Source organism: Lasioglossum baleicum, chromosome 16 (genome assembly GCF_051020765.1).
Source record: "Lasioglossum baleicum chromosome 16, iyLasBale1, whole genome shotgun sequence".
Lineage (NCBI taxonomy): Eukaryota > Metazoa > Arthropoda > Insecta > Hymenoptera > Halictidae > Lasioglossum > Lasioglossum baleicum.
Window position 1 is genome coordinate 7,333,317 of NC_134944.1, and position 21,932 is coordinate 7,355,248.

A 21,932-nucleotide genomic window follows, 5' to 3' on the forward strand; every position below is an offset into this window, starting at 1 on the left:
CTAATCAATAGCATAAATTAGTTTGCCTAGATTGCGGATCTTTATGCAAAATAAAAAATGTCCGTGTGAGCGTGAATACATAAAATCAGCGGTCTATTTTCATTCTAGATGAAAAAGTTAAAAATCGCGACCTTCGCTCTTTTCCTCACAACTTCGGCCAACAGTAATTTCTAAATCATTTTTATCGTATATTGCGCAGTAAAGTCCTCCTAACATCTCGAAAAAGCTATTCGTTTTCAAATGGCGTGCGAACACTTATGGGCGGGGGTGTACTAGTATTGTTATCTTGTCGCGACTTTCCTGTTCCCGTCGGCTTTCATTTTCCTCGCGGCTTACGCGGGGCGGTGCGTCGATTGATAACAGGGATAACGGGATCGATAGAACGTAGAGACGGGAAATCAGTGTATCTCCCCGTACTCGGCAATAAAGAAGCTTTTATTGAAACTTTTTTTCTCTGGATAATCGTGTATACAATACACTGCTATGTATACGATCTATGTGTTAAAGTCTACGAACGCGGCAGCGGTCGTGCTTCGTTCCTTCTCCGACGAAACACCCACGGATGCGGAATGGCAAGAGGACACGGTTCCGAGCGTAGTCCGAGCATTCGCGCTGCCAAAAATATAGCGTTTCTTCGAGCGTAATCGTCGTCGTCGTCGTCGTCAGGACGGGACGTGTAACTTTTCGGTGTTTCTCTGTGAACGGCGGGAAACGCCGTCGATTTATCGAGGCCGGGCGAACCTGCTGGACCTCGTCGAACGAGCGTGCGCCGTTCTCGACGGAAATTCGCTACCATGTTCCTGGTTTGTCTCTCTCTCTCCCTCTCTGTCTCTCTTCTCTCGTCGTTTGTTCGAACCAGACGTTCGAGACCGAATTTCGAGCGCTTTGCGGCCCACCGACGCTTTCGCTGCCACGTGACAATACCTTTTATCAGTTCTCGAAAATATGCTGCGGTATTACGGCTTGGAATTGGGCGGAAAGCATTTAAGTGGACTTTCAGAGAATCGTACAATTTATCTGGCAGCATTGATAATAATTGAATATTGTACGACCGTTCTGCTGTAGCTGTTCGCCACAGCAAAATAGAGTTTGACTTCAATGCGAAAGAAACAGACCGGTCAAGGGTAAACCCATTTGCATCATTAACGTAATACGTACATATATATTCCCTGTGTATTCCTGGCCACTATCGCCGGAGCATAATTTTGTACTTAACAATATACGCACAACAAAATACAAAGTACACAATGTACTGAAATGTAATGAAATATATTTTCACTTGAAATTGTTCTTTCTAGATGTAATTAAGAAATTGACAGTAAGAAGATTCTTCGTTCTCGCTTCTGATGCAGACGGGCTCGACAACCGGAGGAAAGGCGGGCAGCAAGAGCGTCGTTCTGTGAAGGAGAGTTGTCTTTTCGGTGAACGCACAAGTAAAACGCAGTTCGGTAACTCTTAACTTTAGTAGCATCTTTTTACAGTGGTATGTATAGGGTATAAACAACAAAGTTTCGTACAGGTATCGGAACAGAAGAGCGCAACGGCTCTCGATAGGACTGCAAAACGTCGACTCGTCCGTTTTGTCTCCGGCTTGCCGAACGAAGAAACGTCTCCGCGAAGAATTTCGTTCGTTCTCGCTTTTTCTCTTTCTTTTTTTTTTTAAGTACGGCGATCGTCGAAAATTCTGCGACCCGGTCTCGAAACGCGACCGCCGATCGACGGAACATTTTCGCGGTCTACCATCGCCTTTTTATCTTTTTTTTTGTTGTTGTAAGTGATCGGGTTTTTCTTTTTTCACATTTTACTGTTTTGTTTCTTCTAGCGAGTCGGAAGTACTCTCGGTGGTACGAGGACGGCGTACAGTGTGCTCGTTTCGGGGGATCGGACCGGTTGCTAATGGAATTTTTACGAGGCGTTTACTCGGCCGTAACATTTTCGCGGTACCGTAACAATATCGATAACGGATATACGTGTGGCTACACCTAGAAACAATTGCCGTTCGTCTAAAAGCCCGACGTAATCAAACTATATGTATAACGTCTCCACGAACAGGTTTGGCTTCGTTGCTTTCGTATAAACCGCATTTGTAGTTCTCTAGAAATTCGCGCGAGCTCCAGCTCCTAAAAGCAACATGCAAAGGCTACAAAGAAATTCCTCGGGGTTCGTTCGACGTTCGCGCCGTCGATCGAGAAAATGTTTCACAGCTTCTTATTCGACTGTGTTTCAGAGAAGAACGAAATCGAATGACGACAAAGAGAAGAAGAAGCGAAAGGACCGAGGTACATAGGATATTGAAGGGTAGAAGAGATTGGAGCTGTCGAAGAGGATTTCAGTAGAATTGGAAATCAGCGGTGAAACATTTTTTGCGAGGACGACGCGAATTCGCGATCGCACACTGTACCGCCTCCACCGACTATCACTACGAATACGTAGTCGCAACGAGATACCGTCTATCGTACGCTAAGCCCTACTCGTACAACGCTATTAGACGAGCAGGCGAGTTCGCCCCTAGCTTAGGTTGTCGCCTCTGACGTCTCTGTTACCCCTGAGGTTTGGAAGCAATTAGGAACGTTGGGCACCGTCGCGTTGTCGTCTACGAGTCGATCTTCCGACGGTGGGAAATCAGGCTTAGGAAAGCTGCAGCGAACTCGGACGTCTCGCTTCGGCTTTCCCAGCCCTACACGCTTTTGCATCCTGCGCATTACGAGCCACTGAATCGGGACAACGCGGAAGACCGAGCGAAACGTGTCGTTTTCATCGGCACATGAACGCAGACGGCACTTTTCACAAAGAAAAAACCGCGGAGACCTCTGTCCGCGGCTCGACGTTTCAATTTCAATGGAAAATCAATTCTCGTTCGAACAAACTCGAATTTAACCGCTTGCCGTAGATGCGCAGCCATACAGAAACACAAACTTAATGGAAACAGAAAATGAATTTCACGATCCTGAGGATGCGTAACAGTTCGTACGGCAAGGGGACTGATCCAATTGGAATTCAAGTAGAACGAACAACTAGCCAGGACGTTTTATCGTAATCGTCGGATCCGAGCGAATGAACGAACCATGGATCACGTTCAGGCCGGTTGGAAACGTGTCGCGTCTCGCCTATAGTTGAGCAAACGAATCGACGAAGCGGAGCTGTGTTAGCACACTTCCCCTGTTCTGTAAGGGCAGTTCAAGTTGAGCTGCTAGACCATCCTCGCATTGTCCGGTTGACATGTGTACGTTGGTAGATCACCACTCGGTATAAAGGCCGCCACAAGCGCCCTACCTTGTCGTTCCTATTGCTTATCCATCGATAAGCTGCGATGCAACACGGGGAAAATTGACATCGTGGTGATAGACTACGGATTTTATGCGTTTATGGCAAAAATGGGTCGGTGCAATTTAAAGGTGTACGAAAATTGAAAGAATCTCAAACCAGCGATTTTCAGCTTGTTGAAGTTATTGAGGAAAGAAATTTCTACACATGCAATTTTTCTTTCGCGCGATCAAAAGGGACGGCAAGATGGAGCGTTTGTGGTGTACTTAACGCCAGCCTTTCTACTTTGTTAATTTGTAAAAAGAATAGTGAAGCGAATACTGGACAACGCGAAGACGCTCACGACCGTTTCGAGTACCACGCGGCGCGATCGCGTATCTTCTGTCTGTTCCTCGAGAAAGAAAGATAAATAACTGTGGAGTTTCTAGCGAATTTTTGCGGTTGCGACGGCTCGTTTCAATTCATACCGATAAGCTATCTGGAGTGGTGTCGTTCAAACATTTTTTTTTCGAACGTCTACACAAAGGAAACGATTAAGCTCCTCTTCGGCTTAACACGTTCGCGGGAAAGCCTGTTATCCCTTTGCACTCGGAGCTATTTTAACTCGAAAAATCAACATTTCTCCCGATCTAGAATATCTCCATTCCCTATGATTTTTTAAATTTTATGGATACGAAATTGATATAATACCTCATGCAATACCTAAATGTTTAGTGATTAATTAGATACCGACATATTTAATAATGTAAATGATATTTTGGCGAGTGCTACGGGTTAACAGGCTTCCGGTGGCTGAACTACTCAAAATGTTTGGCCATTAGTCCGGGTCTTATCGACGCTCGTCTTTATCGTTACCGTTCAGAGACCTTAACTGAAATTTGTACTGTCGCAAGCTTCGCAGCTTGTTTAGCGCGCTAGATAGTTAATTGGAAAAGCACTATCTGTCTGGAACGTTTAAGGCGCGAGTAGCTTGCGACATTCTCCTGCGAGAGGAATTTCCAGAAGAGTGGTACACTCGTTCGCAAATATTCGAAATATATTCAACTTGCTGGCCGCTATCTCAGCTACTCCTTACTCTCGCAAGAAAAGTCACAAGCTGCTCGCAAGAAACGCGATCGCTCGGCGATTTTCGATCGTGTTTTCGTGTGGACCCGTGGCACTAGAACGGATAAAAGCCGATTTATACTATCTGCACAGACGTGGAACGATTCCAGTATGATAATACATCGATAGATTGCGGATTTTATGCATTTGTAACAACAGTGAGTGGCTGCAATTAGACAGGGTATAAAATTGAAAGGATTGAACATTAGATTAGAAAAGAAACCGTCCTTAACTGACTCCTATATCTTACAAGTTAACTGCGGATCTTTATGCATTTATGGTTCATAAAAATGTTCAAAAACTGCTGGAGCATCAAATTTGGCTAGGCTGCGGAACCTTATGCAAAATAAAAATGTTTTGCATTGATTGTGGGAAGCAGGAATAACATGAAAATTGATTTCATCCCTTAACGACTTTGTTACATTGAAAGCAACGTTACAACGTTCTCGAATTTCTTTCCAACCAATTCATAAATGCATAAAGATCCTTAGTCTAGTTATTACCAATGAAAATAGGATTTTAATTGGTACCACTTTCTTAAAATTTGTCTAGAAAAATTGAAAATTGCATAGACATCCGCGGTCTACTTACAACAAATGCAGACAGTTTTTCCGTTTGTATAAAGATGCGCAGTCTATACACATTAATGAACACCGATATTCAAATGCATTAAAGAATGTTTGTCCGACCTGTGTCTGCGCGGATAGCATAAATCGGAATTGAATCGACCTTAACGCGTTCTGCATGCCGCGCCGTAGTGTTTTCCCGCGTTACTCTGCTTCTCCTCTAGTTTTGTTCACGCTTGATTAAGTACTCTTCGTTTGTACTCGACCCGTTTTCTTTGGCGTTTTGATTCGCACGGCTCTCTGAAGCCCGTGCACGCGCGTGTGTGTGCCACGGGTTTCGCGTTTAGACGGAAGGTGAAGTATTGCTTTCGGAACAGAGCGCCGATCCCGTGTTCGGCTGCTGTCTGTCGGTTGTATTTACTCGCGCGCTTGCCACACACGCCATCATCCATCGCGCTTGTCATCGATTTTCTGACCATTCGATTTCCGCCGCGCCGGTCGCTAACTGGCCACCGCGCGAGAGAAGACTGCGGACCGATCGACTCGGTTCGCCCGCTCAGAAGTCCATCACTTCCATCTTGAACGGTTTACCCTGCAACTTGTTCGACACGATCTTCGTGATCGGCGGCGCGCTGTTGTTGTCGTCGTCGCTGTTGATGTCCTCATCCTCCTCCGGGAAGTCCTCGAGCCTGTCGTGATACTCGTCCAACTGGAAGAACATCGTATCGATTAATCTCTGGCGATCATCTACCTACACCTTTATTCTTTTCTGTTTCGTTTCAGGCCGATCGATCCCGTGGATAGAACAAACTCAGCTAAACAAAGTCTAGGGCGTGAGATCGTCAATCGAAACGAGGCCGAGCTAGCGTTTGCCAGTGAGAGAACAATATAGCGCGGTGCCGGTGAGAACTTGAAGCTGGAAGCTTTGTAACTCGAACTCTTTCTCCTATTTTAATCTCCCTCTCTCTATATATATATTCTCTCTAGTCCTCCTCCTTTAATCTTGCAGGCGATGAACACATCAGCTGCGGCAAAGACTGCGGCTCCACTGGACGCGATTTTCGATCGCTGCGACACTCTACTGGTTCCAATGCATCTTTAACAAGTCGCGTGCAGCGCGAATTTTGCGTGCTTCACACGAGTTTCATTTATTTCGTTCATAAGGACAATTGTTAGTATGTACTGGAGAATAATGATAGTTAATTTTGGCAGTAATTAATTGATGTTCAATGCCATTTACGTTATGATCGTCATTCTTTAGTAATACTGCGGTGCTGGTTAGCCACAGAAAGAAAGAGCATTTAGAGCAAAAACATTTAATAGTGTCAGAAATATTTTGAATGATATAGCAATTTCGAATGGCGCCTTAGAGTCACCATTCGAGTGCTAAGGGTTAAAGAAAGTAGAGTCGTTAGGAGCCCAGTAGCTAACCCGTTCGGAACGGATTGAAGCAAGTTTACCGAGATGTCGATTCCGATTCGATTGAGAATCACGATCCAGTGAAACCGCAGGCTTGCGAACGTCGTTCCTTCGAAACGCTGAAGCTCTATGGAGACGGAGTCGCTCCCGTGCACAAATGCGAACAGCTCCGCGATAGTGCGAACGACATAGTGCGAAGCGCGCGCACACAGAAGCTACAGGCATTCCGTAATACGTAGTAGTTTCTACGGACTCACGTGTGTAGGGTAGCTACGGAAGAAGCGATTTAATCGACGTTACCGCACACCGAACTGACGGTTACCTATAACTGCCGGTACGTCCAACGTGAGTCACCTTTGTGCTCGTCCGATCCGAATCGACGCAGTCCGAGGCACCATGCTCAGAAGGAGACACATTCGTGAGACCCTTCCGACCCCATAATCAACGTTAAAACGTTGGAATTGCGGAGAAAGAAGTAGAAGTTATCATAATTTTTTCAATTTTCTTGAAACTGTAATTAATGCGTTTCGTAGATCTACGACTCGGAGTGCGCCAACCGGATCGAGTAGTTTTCCATGATCGCTACAATGTCTAAGGCAGCTGATGAGCGTGCTTTGTGTATCCTTCGATAGCGGTTGCCGAAGAATTAGCTCGGCATTTACGATAGAACCGGAAAGACTGTGGTTCCTTTACGGTTCTACCGTCATTGCAGACCGCGTGTGATCATAGACAAGGTACAACGTGAACAGCGACATCACACGATTCTTCTACACAGATGGACCAACCAGCATACTTTTTACTCGTACGATCCCTTTGGTGGAGGCACAGAAGCCGCGGAACATCGGGGTAGAAAGCAAATCGATGCTGGTGCGTGTACAGAAACGTGTAACCAACCCTCGGCCAGGTGAATTCGTGGGTAGACCGCGGATTTTATGTATTCTATTTCTAATAGCGCAGTCTATTCACGAATCTGGATTGAAACGCAACAATGTAGTAAGGGAGTGAATTCACTGCCTCGCTACATCGTTGGAATCGTGTACAGATACGATACAGCGGTTTCAGCTTGGCGACGCATTTACGTAAAGTATCTCTAAAAATATGTTTCTCGGAAACGCTATAGAATGTCTCGGATACACTTTGGGAAAATGTTGCGAGGCTTAATATTCGCCGAGTCATCATCCACTTGGCATTGATTGTTTAGCTGCGTCATTAAGCGGAAACCGCTGTGTACCGGAGCGATGAGGGGAGCTGGTGATCGATGTTGGTGAAACGAGAGCGGAGCGAAGCGAGTTTCGTTTTGGCTCGACTCACATCGACGTCGCCCATCATTTCCTTGGTGGAGACCGTGGTGTCGATGCGTCGTATACTGCCCTGATGAATGTCCACGTCGAGTTTGACGCATTGGAACCGCCTCAGAAGAAAGACGATCGGTATTGGCGCGACGCCCGCGAAAATAATCACCATCGCTATGGCCAGCACCCAGCTGGGATAATTCGTGGCCACGGCCATTCCCTGAAGCGTACGAGAACGAAAAAATCATTCGAACCAACTCGATACGAATCCTCTCGGGAGGACTTGTAATTTATTCTCACCAGGTTGGGGTCCCACGCGGAATACTGAGGCTTCTTGATGATCATCGACGCTATACTGGATAGCAAGATGCACACCATGATTATGGGAGCGAGGAATCGCCAAGTCACCTGCCAGTACGGCCCTGGTCTATACCCTGTCATCTCTTCGATGTCCTTGGTGAACCTGAACGGGAGCATTCAGTCAACGATTTCAAGAATTAAGTCTTGCATTAGGTTGACGCAATGTCCGATTTTATGCTGCAAACTGAACCATGTGTGTTTATACTATTTTTAGTTACGAAGCTGATCTTCAACGATCTGAATGACATTTGAATTTACAGGGAAATCGTATTGGTTAAGCATACTGTTCAAAATCGGACATTTCGTATGCAGCAACCTAATGGTGTTCATGCTGAAAGTAAACGGTACTTTTCATGGCCGTAGATGAAGACCACCGAGATCATTTCCATGAGCGCGACCATCACCAGACCTATGGTGCCGGCGAAGCTGTCGAACATCTTCAGCCAGTACTCTCCGGCTCCGGTGCAGAAGATCAGCCCGACGAAGAAGCAGACGGTGCAGACCACCCCTGAGACACAGGATCGTTCAAGATGAAAATTCTGCTTACAAGAGACGGTCCCGAAGTGACTAATATTTTTGCGAGAACTACGCCCTCTCAAAATTGCATTAAGATCTCATGATGCCACTTCAGGATAGTCCCATGTTAGTATAAACGATCTATTTCTATCGGAGGATCTCGGTACCTGTCATGTACTGCTTCTTGATTCGCTTGAACAAGTCGATATCGAAGATGACGCACAGCATACCCTCCAGTATACCGATCTGGGAGCCCAGACCGAGGGCGAGCAGCATCATGAAGAAGATGCAGGACCAAAATGGCGCGCCGGGCAGCTCTACGATCGCCTGCGTGAACACTATGAACGCCAGTCCCGTTCCTTCGGCGGCCTGCGACGAGATAGATAAATATCAATTCTTCCAGGACTGGGTGTAGGGTACAAGAACTCACCGTGTCCAGTTCTTCGCTCAGGCTGCACTTGCCCAGCGTAAAGTTCAGTGCGGACATGTTCAGCTTGCCTATGACGTCCTCGTACTCGTCCATGGTGATGTTCGGGTGCGCTATATACCCTTTATCGTACAGTAAGTCCTTGTTGCTGCGGGAAAACGGCGCTCGTTAAGCGTGGATCTTTGCGAGACTGATCACCAGACTGCCGATCTTTATGCATTTATAGTGAGCGGACAGTTTGAAGATACAAGAAAGCATGTATAGCAAGAAACATCGATGACTAGACTGCGGATCTTTATGCATTTATGAAGAAATTGGTCGGGTGAAATAGTCGGTTGGAAAGAAAGTTCGTAGCGTTTTCAAATTAAGAATGGAAGATAAAATTAAGGCATTTATTCATATGTTTATTCAATAACAGTCACCTCGAAAATGGCTGAAAGTAATAGAACAGAGTGGAAAATATGTTATTGAATAAATCTGTGAATTTTAGCTTCCAATTTGAATTTACAAACACTACGAACTTTCCTTCCAACCCAATATAAAACGGTAAAAGGTTTTAAAAATTCAGGAATGTTGTAATGTTGCTTTTAACGTGACACAGTCGTTAAGGGATGCAATCAATTTTTATGTTACTCCTGCTTCCCACAGTCAATGGCAAACATTTTTATTTTGCATAAAGATCCGCTGTCTATTGATCCGTAGCCTGTCGATGACTTAGGACGAATCGTTAGCATACCCTAGGAGGCACTTGTCGACGTTGCTCATCGCCTTGAACCCGAGAATGGCGAAAATGACGACGCTCGCGTAAATCGCGGTGAAGGCGTTACAAGTGCTGACCAGGATCACGTCCCGGACGCAGTGGTTGTCCGGTGTGTTGTACGAACCGAACGCGATCAACGAGCCGAACGCTAGTCCGAAACTGTAAAAAACCTGCGTCGCTGCGTCGAGCCAGACCGTCGGCTCTAACAGTTTCTCGATCTACGGTCCGAACAAAAGCGAATTAGAATCAGGCGCAACTAAATTAGAGGAAGTAGGAGCGGTTCGGTTACCTTTGGCGTGTACATATGGGCCAATCCAGCGCTGGCACCTTTTAACGTTATTCCACGAATAAAAAAGATAGTAAGCACCAAATACGGGAACATGGATGTAAAATATACCACCTTTAAATCAAGCAAAGAAATAAGTCGTTGACACAGTATCTGACTAAGGCCACGTTTACGTGGAGAAGTTTGTTCGGCGGCCGTGCTCGGTCAGGAAGCGCGAAATATGGGATTTTTGCGAACTTTAGCTACTCTGTCTCGCGACGCTGCCGTGCAATTTGGCAACGGTCTGCTTCAATCGATAGATCTTTATCTGTTGCAACTGTTGATCGTCCGGCGCCTCGAAAATGCTAATCGACACGTCCGCTACCGGCATTTACTTCAGCAACAGCCTTCACAGTGACAATACTTTATAAAACGCATCCTATTTGTGAAATACGAACAAAGATGTTGTTACAGAATAGTTACAAATTCTCCAAATTTCAATTTCATTCTTTTTATGCACATAATGTCTATGTATTAGTTTTTTTATACAGCCAAAAATCGAATTTTTCAGAATTTCTGACTCGGCACGACCGCTGCTGGAGGGAGGAGAGGCGTGGGCGGTTCGAGAAATCAAACGCGCGAGGAAAAGAAAGAAGCGAACGGATCGCCCCGCGTCCCTTTACCTTTCCCGAGGATTGTATTCCCTTCATCACGATGAAGAAGACGACGATCCAGCTCAACAGGAGACAAAGCACGATCCACCACTTCAGGCCCTGACCGTCATCGATCGAGGGCGCCGCGTCCAGTGTCGTTCTATACCAGAAGTAAGCTGTCTCGGAGCTCTTCACGCACTCCTCGACCGGCTTGCCGTCGACTTCCGGACATTTCGCCCAAGGCAACGGGTCCTGCGCGATCAGATCATCGGTTAGAGGCTCGCTAATGCTGCAGGTTTTGCGTTCCTAGCTCATCCTTTTTGGGATCGTACGTAGCTTTTGCAAAACGAATTCAATGTGTAGAAATCGGATATTTTTTAGTTAACTGATTTAAACTACTAAAAGTATTGTACGAGGTATTATATCAGTTTTATATCGATAAAATTAAGCAAATCATACAAAATGGAAATACTTCAGGACGGAAGAAAAATTCGGCTTTCAGAAAACTTGAGTTGCGAAAGGGTGTAATTTGATTTGTGAGCGCAGAAAGTTGAATACGATCTACAAAAGGATTCGTTTGGAGTGCAAAACTTGTATAGACTCGTCCTAGCGAGGATCATTCCATTAGAGATCGTCAGACTACGAATTTCATGCAATTTTCCCAAAACCGTGAAAGCAATTTCCGTTTGGTGCACTGTCTGTTTTCCGGAACTGATTCGGACGGTTTATTTTTGCATAAAGATCACAGTCTACAGATCCACCCGCGTTTGAAGCTGTTCGAGCACATGATTCTATTCGAGGCATCCGTGATTATGGCTCGAAGGATGTACATTATTATACACATGCTGTGACAGAAATGCCTGCGTTCGAGCAACGCTCTCTTTCTCTACACTCTACGTGATGGTTGCCGCATGCAATCGTACACGCCGTGATAACGTAGCGCAACAATAACAAAACTGTGGATCTTTATACCGCGCGGGTACCGACTACTTCTAAAAACAATATTTAATTAAACCGACGCGGCGGTGCTTGTTTTGTCGCGCCATTCGCATAAACATCCGCAGTCTGGTAATAATCGTGGAGTAACTTACGCCGAATTTAATCGTGACGGCCTAATCGAGCGGGCAGCGTGAAACATAAATTGTATATAGTTATTGGAGCCGGTCGTAAAACTGTCAGGAAAGTTTCGCGACCGAACACGTTACGCGTATTCCGCCGGCGAGCGCGATCTATAGATCGGTATTAGACCGTTGCCGGTGGAACAGCGGAATATGGGTCTCGTTCGACCCTGTAGTTTCAGTAGATTGCGGATTTAACGCATTTGTAATAAGAATTAGTCGATCAAATGCAAAACAGAGAAAGTATTCTTTTAGTCTTGTTACAATAATTGGAAAAAGAAATGGGGTAAAGGTACCAGTTACCGGATATTTAGCGACGACGAAGTTTTTTATTAATTTGAAGACATTCTGTAATTTACTTTGCATTATTTGCGATAAACAATCGATTATCAACCTTTTCTCTGTCTCGTCGAATTTTTCTGGACGATTTTGTTAAAAAGCAAAAGAAATATCTTTAATTATTCTGAAGTAATTCTTCTTTATGCCATAACACAAGGCAATAATTATTTAATTATTCTCTGGTGTATCACAGTTTTTTAGCATTTTCTATAATCGTAAATATAATCAAAATAAAGTAATACTAAGTACTTCATGTTATTTTATCAACTTCTAAAAAGTTTGTTCTGTGTCCGATAACCTGGTACCTCGACCCTAAGCGTCTGTATCTCGCAGCCAATTCTTATTCAGCATGAAAATCCGCATGTCCGATCGGGTAATGTTAATCGGCCAAGTCCCGCGTTGTGCAAAGTGGAATGCAGCACGTGGTCGGGCACGCACCTCGAGCGAGTTGAACAGGTAGAAGAAGCACCAAGTGATGATCACGTTGTAGTATAGTGCGACGAAGAAGGTGACGATGCAGGAGGCGATGCCGATGCCGCCCAGCCACGGGTGTATCGTGTTCCAAACGCCGAGGGCGCCTTGGCGCATCCGTTGACCGAGGCCCAGCTCGATCAGAAAGAGGGGCACACCCTCTAGGATTAGCATCACGAAAAAGGGGATGAGAAAGGCACCTGGAACGAACAAAGTACCGCGGGGGCCCCTTAAAAACTCGGTCTCTCCTCGGACCCGTCTGTACAATTTATTTATCAAAAGCGATTCGTCGGATTCATTCATGGAAAATAATATGGGGGTCCGGAGACTCCTCGCTTGTTCCTCGGACCCCTTATTACCGAATGAATACGCGGCTACCGTTCCCTTTTAATCTCTCCCCTCCCTCCCGCGTGATTCTATCTCTTTTTTTCTCTCTGAAACTTTTAGAATCTCTCTCTCTCTTTCTCTTTTACTGTCTTGCTCTCTTTCTCGCGTGCCATGTCCCTGTTTAGAGAGAATGTTTCTCCCTCTACCCTTCCCCCGTTTTTTCGTGGCAATCTAGTTCGCGACCGCCGCAGCCCGAGTGTCTGGTTCGGTATTGATCGTGTGACGCGTGCACGTACACGGACGTACCCTCGTATCTCGTATATCTCGTGTCGTGCCGTGCCGTGCCTGCTCTACGTACGTACCGTACGTACCCTTCCGATCTTGCTCGGTCCACGTTCGTCTTTCCTTCTTCCTCCTCCCGTCGAGGAAGCGAGCATCGTTTCGCAAGCATCGTCCCTGATATCGATCAACCGCGACGCACGCCGTGTCGCAATTTTCCTAAACGACGCGTGCCACGATGCACCGAGAGAACCTTGTTTCTCGCTCCGGCGAAACCGAGGAAACTGCTTCGCAAAGCCTTTCCACCAAGGTCCTCTGTCCAAACGACTCCCTGATACCCTGCCAACCGACACATCTCGTTTCATCCCCCAACCCCTTCGATATGCTGGCTGTGTCCTTTTCTTGCCCCTCATTCTGCCAAATCGATTAACTCCAGAAAGTGAAAGACAGGGGACATTGATGAGAGAGAATAGGGTACACTTTCTCTATCGAAAACCTGCGAGGTACACAATCTCGAAGTTTATTCAAAAGCAGCCTAATTACTAGTTCTATAAATACACATTTTACGATTTAAAGCTTAGAACTCGAATGGTGATTCTGTACCATTATTCAACTATCTAATCAATCCGAAACGACGCTGCTCGTCGCCGGAGTTTGGCAAAAGTAATATTTATAAATTATGGAAAATGAATAACTCGTGTAGCCAATCGAGTACTCATTTACTGCATTTCTTTCAACAACTTGTTCATGTTCCTTTAAAAGTATTACAAAATTTCTGTGAATGTCCACTCTTTGCTCGATAATGTTTTAATTTCTTAACACATTACCGACCGGTGATCATTGCATAATTTTGAAAAATCTATGGTACATGGCTGAACACTTTTTAACGGAACCTTCAATAGCAACATCAATTTTCATTGTGAACTAACAAGTCGTCCTCAATAACGCCATCTAATAGTTTCATTTAAGATTGCAATGTGGAAGAAAATTTCTATATGCTTTCCTTTGGTGCAGCACAATTATTGAAAATCCTATTAATAGGCTTCCGGTAGGTAAAGTGTTAAAATGAGAATTTGTACAAATATGTTAAATGCACGAGGTTTTGAATAATCTATACATTTTGGTTGGCTACATCAGGGTTAATCCGATACTGAACTGTGGATAATGATTAAAGTTTCGTACAAAGCTCGACTCAGAGACTTCGCGAAAACTTCTATGAAATCGAGTTAATACTTCTATGCTTTGAAGAAGTACAGTTTTGGGAAAATTGGTGTTTCGGTCCAGGAAACTTGCCCCCCGAGTCTAGCTATCGAAGGAGTTTATTTTAAATAGGGAAAGTTGAGAATCGATCGACTGCCTTGCCAGCGCAATGTAAGAAACCTCGAGAGGTGGTTAATCGCGTTGGCCTGTGAATAGGTTGTTTGATACAAATCGGTGGCTATAAAGATATCAAATACGACTCGGTAACCATGGAAATGATGGTAATTTTTCGTCACTAGACTGCGGATTTTATGCACTAATTAACGACAAAAGGGAATATTACAATCTTCAATCTATTCAAATGATTCGAAAGAGAAAGAATTTTCTATGTATTAGGTTTCTATGTCTTGCAATTGGCGAACGTTTTATTTTGCATAAAGGTCCGCAGTCTAATGATGACCGGTGGCGTGCATCGAGCGGGCAGAGATGAGTGATTACGGTCACCGATGCTATCCGAAGGGTTAAGTGCTAGAAATGCAAATTGAATCATCCTGATAGAAGTGATTGAAGTATTTAACTGTGTTTCAGAGTACTCCGCATCGGGACAACAGCACCAGCGTGAAACGATCGCAGAAGAGGGACCCTTCGATCTTTAAACTATTCAGACGTTCTGAACGACGAGCGGAAGATTCCTGTACGGATACGGAAAGGTCGAGGCTAGCTATGACGCTGGCTATGGTAATTAGAGTAGAAGAGGATACGTTTCATCCACGACTGCGATTCCTCGTCGTCGGTTATCGAACAGACACTGACTTCTGTTACCCAAATGATAGCCGGTGCAACGTTTTTATGCAACGTCGCATAAGGGCGAGGATGTAAGCAGATGCAAGGCTGCAACACGGCTAACACCTAACCTAAACTGATGCGATGGAAATTCCCCTGGCCCGTGCCGTTTAATAATTTCGACGCCGGAGACTCGCGCTGCGACTGCTCTGTCTTCCCATGAATTTAAACAATTTATCTGGCGCGGAATTTTCTTGTAGGTAATGTCGATGTTGTACGAAAATTAACCAGGAAGACGATATTTATGAATGCAAGTCGTTGCTCGATCTTTCTCGCGTGATGTTTGACTGCTGATTATCGCGAAGTCGTATCACAAATTGATGGGAAGATAGTTTATAAATGTAAACGACCGTGAATGCGTTAGTACTATATCGGTCGACCCTTGTTTTGCCGTGAGCAATCGCGCGACATTTTTCAGTAGGTAATCGCGAAGTGGTATCGATGGGGAGGCACGGTTCGTGAACGCGGAGACCGTCATCAACGCGTTACGGATGCTAAACGGTTACGTGTCTGTTCTCTCTGTTCCTCTGCCGCGACAGAATGGTAAAAATCGATCGATGCGCGTCGGACGTCGGCGTCGGTTCTGAACGTGTCGGCCTCGACGTCCGCGTCCGCGTCGTGCCGTGTCGCGTGGCACAGGGGAAAATTCCATTGAAAGTTGAGGAGACCCCGGCTGATTGATTTCGACGCGGGGCACAGCTATTGATTCGCGAACCGGGAACCCGAGATATCCCCGCGGACGCGAACAAGAAGGCAAACGCCGAACACGGTGCCCGCGATATCGACCGGGACCGGAATAGATTCTCCGACTTTTCAGCCCGAATTTTTGCTACCCACACCGCTGCCACAACACTGCTCGAAAGAACCAGGCACACTTCTCTTTGTCGCCTGCTTCTCGCGATCGATCGGAACCACCCCTCATCTTGCGCGAAGACCCGCCGTCTAATCGTCATCTTAAACGATCAGCTTCCGTAACGAGCGTTTTCGTATCGTCTGTTTTCCTCCGACCCTCGTCCGTCCCTCGTTTCACGAACTTAATCTGTCCCGCGGCGACAAATTAGATGTTTGACGAGTCAACAAAGAGTCACAAACAACAGAACTGTATAACTTATTTCAGGAAAACTATGTCAAATTGATAGTAGGGACGGACAAGAGTTAATTGCGTACACGTGATCAAATTATTAGACGATCAGCCGTCGTCCTCGACGGGTTAACCATTAGGTTATTAAATACGCTGGTATCTGATCGATTACGAAACATTTAAGTATTGTATGAGGTATCATATCAATTTTATATTCATACAAGGATAAACATAGAATAATATAGATAATATAGAACATAGATAATATAGAATGGGATGATTCTAGGTCGGAAGAAATGTTTAATCTTCGAGTTAAAGTAGCTCCGAGTGCAAAGGGTTAATTCGACTCGATTATGCGCGTAATTAGCGCCAAGTGTATGTTTGAACAATGCGAGAACGCTCGAAACCGTGTCCTTTTGAAGCTGTTTCTCAACCTGTCGCAAGCACGCAGCCAGCTGCGGGGTGAAAGCTGTGAATTTCGGAGGGAATCTCTGTGAATGATCGAGGCTCGGTCACGTGTGGTCATTTCTAGACATTATCTCGCGGCCCAATTGCGTGGACCGTTGCGCGATCGCTGCGTTTGATTGCCCTGAGGTCAAGCGCATAGCTCTCGTCCGACACTGACCATGTATCTTCAATTGTACGGCGGTGATGCCAGAGAAGCAATGGTTCAACGAGTGATACAGACCGATGATAACGCGTCCGGAGCAGGGAAAGCGTTTTCGAACGGAGTACCTATACCAAAGCGTCTGTAAACAATTGATAGTCCGTGCGAATGTTGTGCGAGTTAGGAAGAGGAGAACGAGTGGGCTCTCGACGAATATAAAACGCGGGTACCCGGTCAGCTCTAGTATCGATAGGGGGTCATTTCAGCGAATCACTGACGCGATCAGCCGGCCAGAAACGAATGGAGTCGTGGATTCTGCGCAGTGGACATCCGTCTCTCTCTTTCTCTTTGTAAAAAGAGAGAGAACGGTGGAAAGTTCCGCGGCGAAAATTCGTGGGAGTGTGCTCGGATTTAGCAGTCGCGTAAACCTCCTCTATGACGTAACGTATGACGCTCGTGATTTCATTCGCGCATAGATTCGCCTACTCTCTCTCTCTCTCTCTCTTGATCCACCAACCACCCCCAAGAGCAGCTAACTGCGCTGTACACGGTGTCCTCGTCGTTTCCACCATTCAGTAATATCATCCCCCACTTGCGGGCCGATCGCGTGGGAGTGCTACGGGATCTTCGGATGAAGAGGCTACGAGGACCTGGGGCAGTGGATCTTTTAGCATTTAGCAAAATCGTTCTCTCCTACTACTTTATCTGAGCATTGTCAGCAACCTTTGTCAGTTCTTTGTACCTCGTCTAGCTTCCAGACGATGTATAAAGATCCGCGAACCGTTTGGTCCAATTTGCGTAAAGCAGTTCTGCTTTAATGCTGTGTTTTCGTCGGTAGTTAACCATTGGTAACTAGACTGCGGATCTTGATGCGAAATAAAGATGTGCATCGATTGACAGAAACAGGGATTATATGGATACTTATTTCTTCTCTAAATAATTTGAGTAATTTGGACATATAATGTAATTGTGTTTTTAAAATCGCACAAGATCCGCAGTCTATCGATAGAAGGAAACGCGTAGCTCAGGATTACAGAGCAGGGGTCTTCTCTATGAACCCTATAGGGTCGCTGGTTCTATCCGGAGCGAAACGAAAGCGTGGGCGGGGTATCTCGCCGGCTATAAGCACCCGTATCAAATGCAAGGGGATCACTCGTGTTTTACCTTGCCAGCATAACACGGTCCCTGCTCGCGACGTTTCTGTCGGAATGTAATCGAGTTACCGCGATCGTCGTGTGGTATAGGTCGCGGCGAAGATGGCAGCCGCGGCGGGGTTCAAGGCCGAATTTTATAGGATTTTATCGTTTGCCCAGGTTTCCTTGGATTTCCTGCGGACGGACGAAGGGGCGGAAAGGCGCAAGGGGAGCCCCGAGCTCGAACAGGCGGAAGTATCCCCTTTTAGCCGGCGGAGATGACTCGGCTGCCATGGAATTTCGAAGATGTTACGCGAAGACATATATTTTTAAGCGGCGCTCACGGCCAACGAAAATAGCGTCCAATATTTCACGTGTACGACGACGTGGATCGCCGTTTCCTCTTAGGGGACATTGAAATTTTCTAATTAACCTTCGGCTCCTATGTTCGCACAGGACCACGGCTATAATAAACTCCACTGGCTAGGCGGGCGACCACGGGATCTTCCCGAATCCACTAAGGCTTCTATCAGCCGATCGGCTGCGTTTTCTTTTAATCCCCCGCACTCCTAAGGCCAGCTACATCGGAGTCCAATTTCCCCGCAGTGCAAAATTGTAACGAGGCACAGCTTAACCCTCCGAAGGCGAACCATTTTTATAATTAGCAATTAGTAGACTGCGGATCTTCATGCATTTATGAAGAAACTGGCTGGCCGAAATACAAAACGGGAAATGTTGTTTTTAATGTAACAAAGTCGTTAAGGAATGAAATCAATTTTTCCTGCTTTCCACAATCAATGCAAGACATCTTCATCTCGCACGAAGCTCCGCAGTCTAGTAATTAGATATAACATATTTATTAAGGCAATTCTTGTAGTTAATCTTCTAATAATGCGGCTGTTCGTTTAATTAGTTCGCCAGAGACTCAGTAATTATCGACTTTAATGGCGGCCGTTTGTCAAACTGGTTGTTTCTTCGCTTTGAAAAAATTCGTCGATTATCTAAAACAGTAGCTTCGAGTTCTATTAACATAATACAACTCTAATATTATAATGACCGTATCGCCGTATGTCCAAACGATGTATTAAGCTGAACATTCGGCGAACGTCGCATTCTTTTGTATTTATAAAACAAGCACTCTTCGCGTATTCGTTCGGCGAATGCCTTGACGAACATAGACGGAGTGGGGGGCGAACGAGGACTCGTTCGTTTCGACTGAACGTACGGTAAGAGTTGGTCTCGTGTTACGAATTTTTTCGAAGCGAACGATCTAAACGCGCCCGTTATAGTCGGGAAAGAGTTGAAGCGGATAGCGTCGAAAGTTAGGGTAGCGTGGAAGGGTGTCGCGGATTGTTTACCTCCTCCGTTCTGTTGGCACAGGTAGGGGAACCTCCAAATGTTGCCAAGACCCACGCTGTAGCCGATGATGCTGAGGAAGAATTGCATCTTCCCGCTCCATGCTGCCCTGTTGTCCTCCTTGGTCTCCTGGCTTCCAGCGGCATTTTGCGTGCCGGAGACGACGATCGTCACGTTCTGGCCTGGCTGACGGTTCTCGTTCAACGGAGCCAGCTCGTGCCCATTCCTCGCGGTCTCGTTCTTGACTACCATTCTTCGCGCCGGTGTTCCCGGTTTTCACGCGAGACCTCTTTCAACTTCCGTTCTCTGTATCTACTCTCCTCGAACTGCCTTCTCCTGTTCCTCAGGTTATCGGAGCGGATTTGGATTCGGATCGACGAGTGGAACGAATCGGATCAGTCGCGACGGCGACAACAGCGAGCAACAACAGCAGCGGCGACAACAACAAGAAACGAAGACGTATGCGACGATTCGACGACGACGGCAGTTGAACGAAAGGCGGCCCGACGGAAGCGGTATGGTCGCGGTCGGATAGACGAAATTCCTTAGGGTATCGCGGAAGGCATGTGTGGTGCGAGGAGGTTCGCGTTGTACACGTATCGGTTGATGTATGCGTGCGTGTCCTGTGTACGCGTCGATTCGCGTCTCCCACGCGGACGTAGGATCACGTTTTCTGCGAACCGAGCGAGCGGTAACGGGAGTCGACGCGCGTCGCAAGCCCGCAAGTCGACGAACGGATCGACGGCTATTCTGCCACCCTGCTCACGCTCGCATCGCCGAATGTTCCGATTGTTCTCGCCCGCCGAGTCTCGATCGATCGCGCGTTACAACGGTAAAAATCGCGCGCGCCGAACAAACGGAAAGACCGGACGACAAAGACGACGAATGCAAACGATGTAGACGGTTTGCTCGCGGTTACGAAGGTCGTTCCCAAGGATGATAGCAGAGGGATCGATCTAGTTAGCAGCGAATCGATCGGTATCGATTGTTCCTCGCCGCGTGGTTCGTCAACGGGACAAAGGGGGACGCGAGGGTGGCGCGAGACGTCTCCGAAGCGAGACAGGGTGCAGGGGACCGATCGCAGGAAGATGGGTGCGAGGGGTGAGTCCGCGCGAGCATTAGTCGGTTCCTCGTGTAACGAATCGTCAAGGAGGCCACGATGCACAAAGTATTAGGATCACTCGGCGACTAGCTGGAAGCTCACGTTTCACGTCACCGCGCGGCAGGAGCGTCGTTCCCGGAGCATCCCTTCGCTGACTCCGTTCAACCCTCTGTCGAATCGCCGCGACGCTGTTCCTCTCTCTCTCACTTTTCTCCTCTTGCGTCTGACGTAGATGCTGACGGTCCTCCGGGACTCGTCGGACATAAGCCTTGTGGCGTACGGTGTTTCGAATACAGAGCGAGAAGGTTCCGAGATTATTAGCAGCAGACTGTGTGATCGGAGCGGTGTCGTTCTCGTATCCCGTGTCGATTCTCTGTCGCGTATACGTATCGGACGGAATTATTTCGATCCGAGGGTCCGCTGATCGTTGGAACGTGGACAGGAGGCGCGTGGACGGCGAAGGGACCGATCGAGCCTCGGAGCCATGTAGCCTCGGCTCCCGTAGCCTCCCTCCTCTACGACGAACGGCTATTTTTTTTCTGCGCTCTCTATTTCTTCACACGTCGTCGCGTCCTGGAGATTCACCGCGTTCGTTTGTTCTATCCGTGCTCGTTATCGTCAGCAACGTATCGAGAGTAGATATCCGCGAAACCTTCGCTCGGTTTGATACGCTGTTCTACCAGCTTGAAGAGAGCCTCGGCTACGCGCCCCGTGCATGCGAACGTCGATATCCAACTGAACCCAACCACCGTTGCGCGGTCGTGAGTGCGCGCGCGCGTCTTTTACTCGGTTCTCTCTCGTCTCTCTACTCGATTCGACGAGCGACGCGACGCGATTCGAAGCGACCAGACGCGACTCTACTCGACTCGAAGCGGGCCCGCGCACGCCTGCAGGAGTCGGCCAACCGTCGAAGCGAACCCTGAAACTTGCGACGCGGTACGACAAAGCTCCTCGCCGCTTTCAATCCCCGATTGTCCAGTGTAATTACCAGCATATGGCGTTCGAGCGTTCGCCTCGCAACAACCGTCCCCCCTGCGGGCCCCTGCCGCGCACCAATTTTCACCGACCGAATTCACCAGTCTAGAAACAGAGTATATCCGAAACCGGATACCTGGCAAATCGCTGATCCAACCCGCTGTTCGTAAACATCCCCCTCTAGCGAGCCAGAGAATCGTCTTCTGCCCTCATCAAACCACTTCGGATCTCTTCTGACCTCGAAGAGCTGGCAAATCGCTCGCCCCCGCTGTTCGTACACGCATCCCTCTCTAACGGAGGATTTTCTTCCCTCTTCTACCCTGTACGCCGATGACGACTGTATCCTGCGGAGAGCACGCGCGGCCGTCTCCTGCACATCGATCTACCCGCCGACCAATCCACGCCATTCGCGTCCCTGACGCGATTGCCGCACGATCTCGCGCGACCACATCCTCCCTCTCGCGCTGTTCTCACC

General features: G+C 47.0%; 1 protein-coding gene across 2 annotated transcripts; it reads right to left on the reverse strand.

Annotated features, from left to right (window-relative positions):
• Nucleotides 1–414: 414 nt before the first annotated feature.
• Nucleotides 415–21,688, reverse strand: LOC143217221 (sodium- and chloride-dependent transporter XTRP3). Of its 2 annotated transcripts, XR_013010753.1 has the most exons (13): nt 19,383–21,688; nt 12,522–12,754; nt 11,718–11,738; nt 10,657–10,878; nt 9,998–10,108; nt 9,685–9,926; nt 8,952–9,096; nt 8,689–8,890; nt 8,354–8,513; nt 7,946–8,108; nt 7,665–7,865; nt 6,611–6,681; nt 5,501–5,643 (listed from the first exon to the last, which is right to left on the reverse strand). XR_013010753.1 is itself a non-coding variant. In XM_076441226.1 (12 exons), exons 1-12 carry the CDS (start codon nt 19,630–19,632, stop codon nt 5,491–5,493), a joined length of 2,103 nt encoding a protein of 700 aa, XP_076297341.1. In that variant the 5' UTR covers nt 19,633–21,686; the 3' UTR covers nt 415–5,490. The 2 variants fall into 2 exon arrangements, 1 of the variants encoding a protein (XP_076297341.1); XM_076441226.1 differs by lacking the exon at nt 6,611–6,681 and having other exon boundaries at nt 415–5,643; nt 19,383–21,686.
• Between the last annotated feature and the right edge of the window lie 244 nt (nt 21,689–21,932).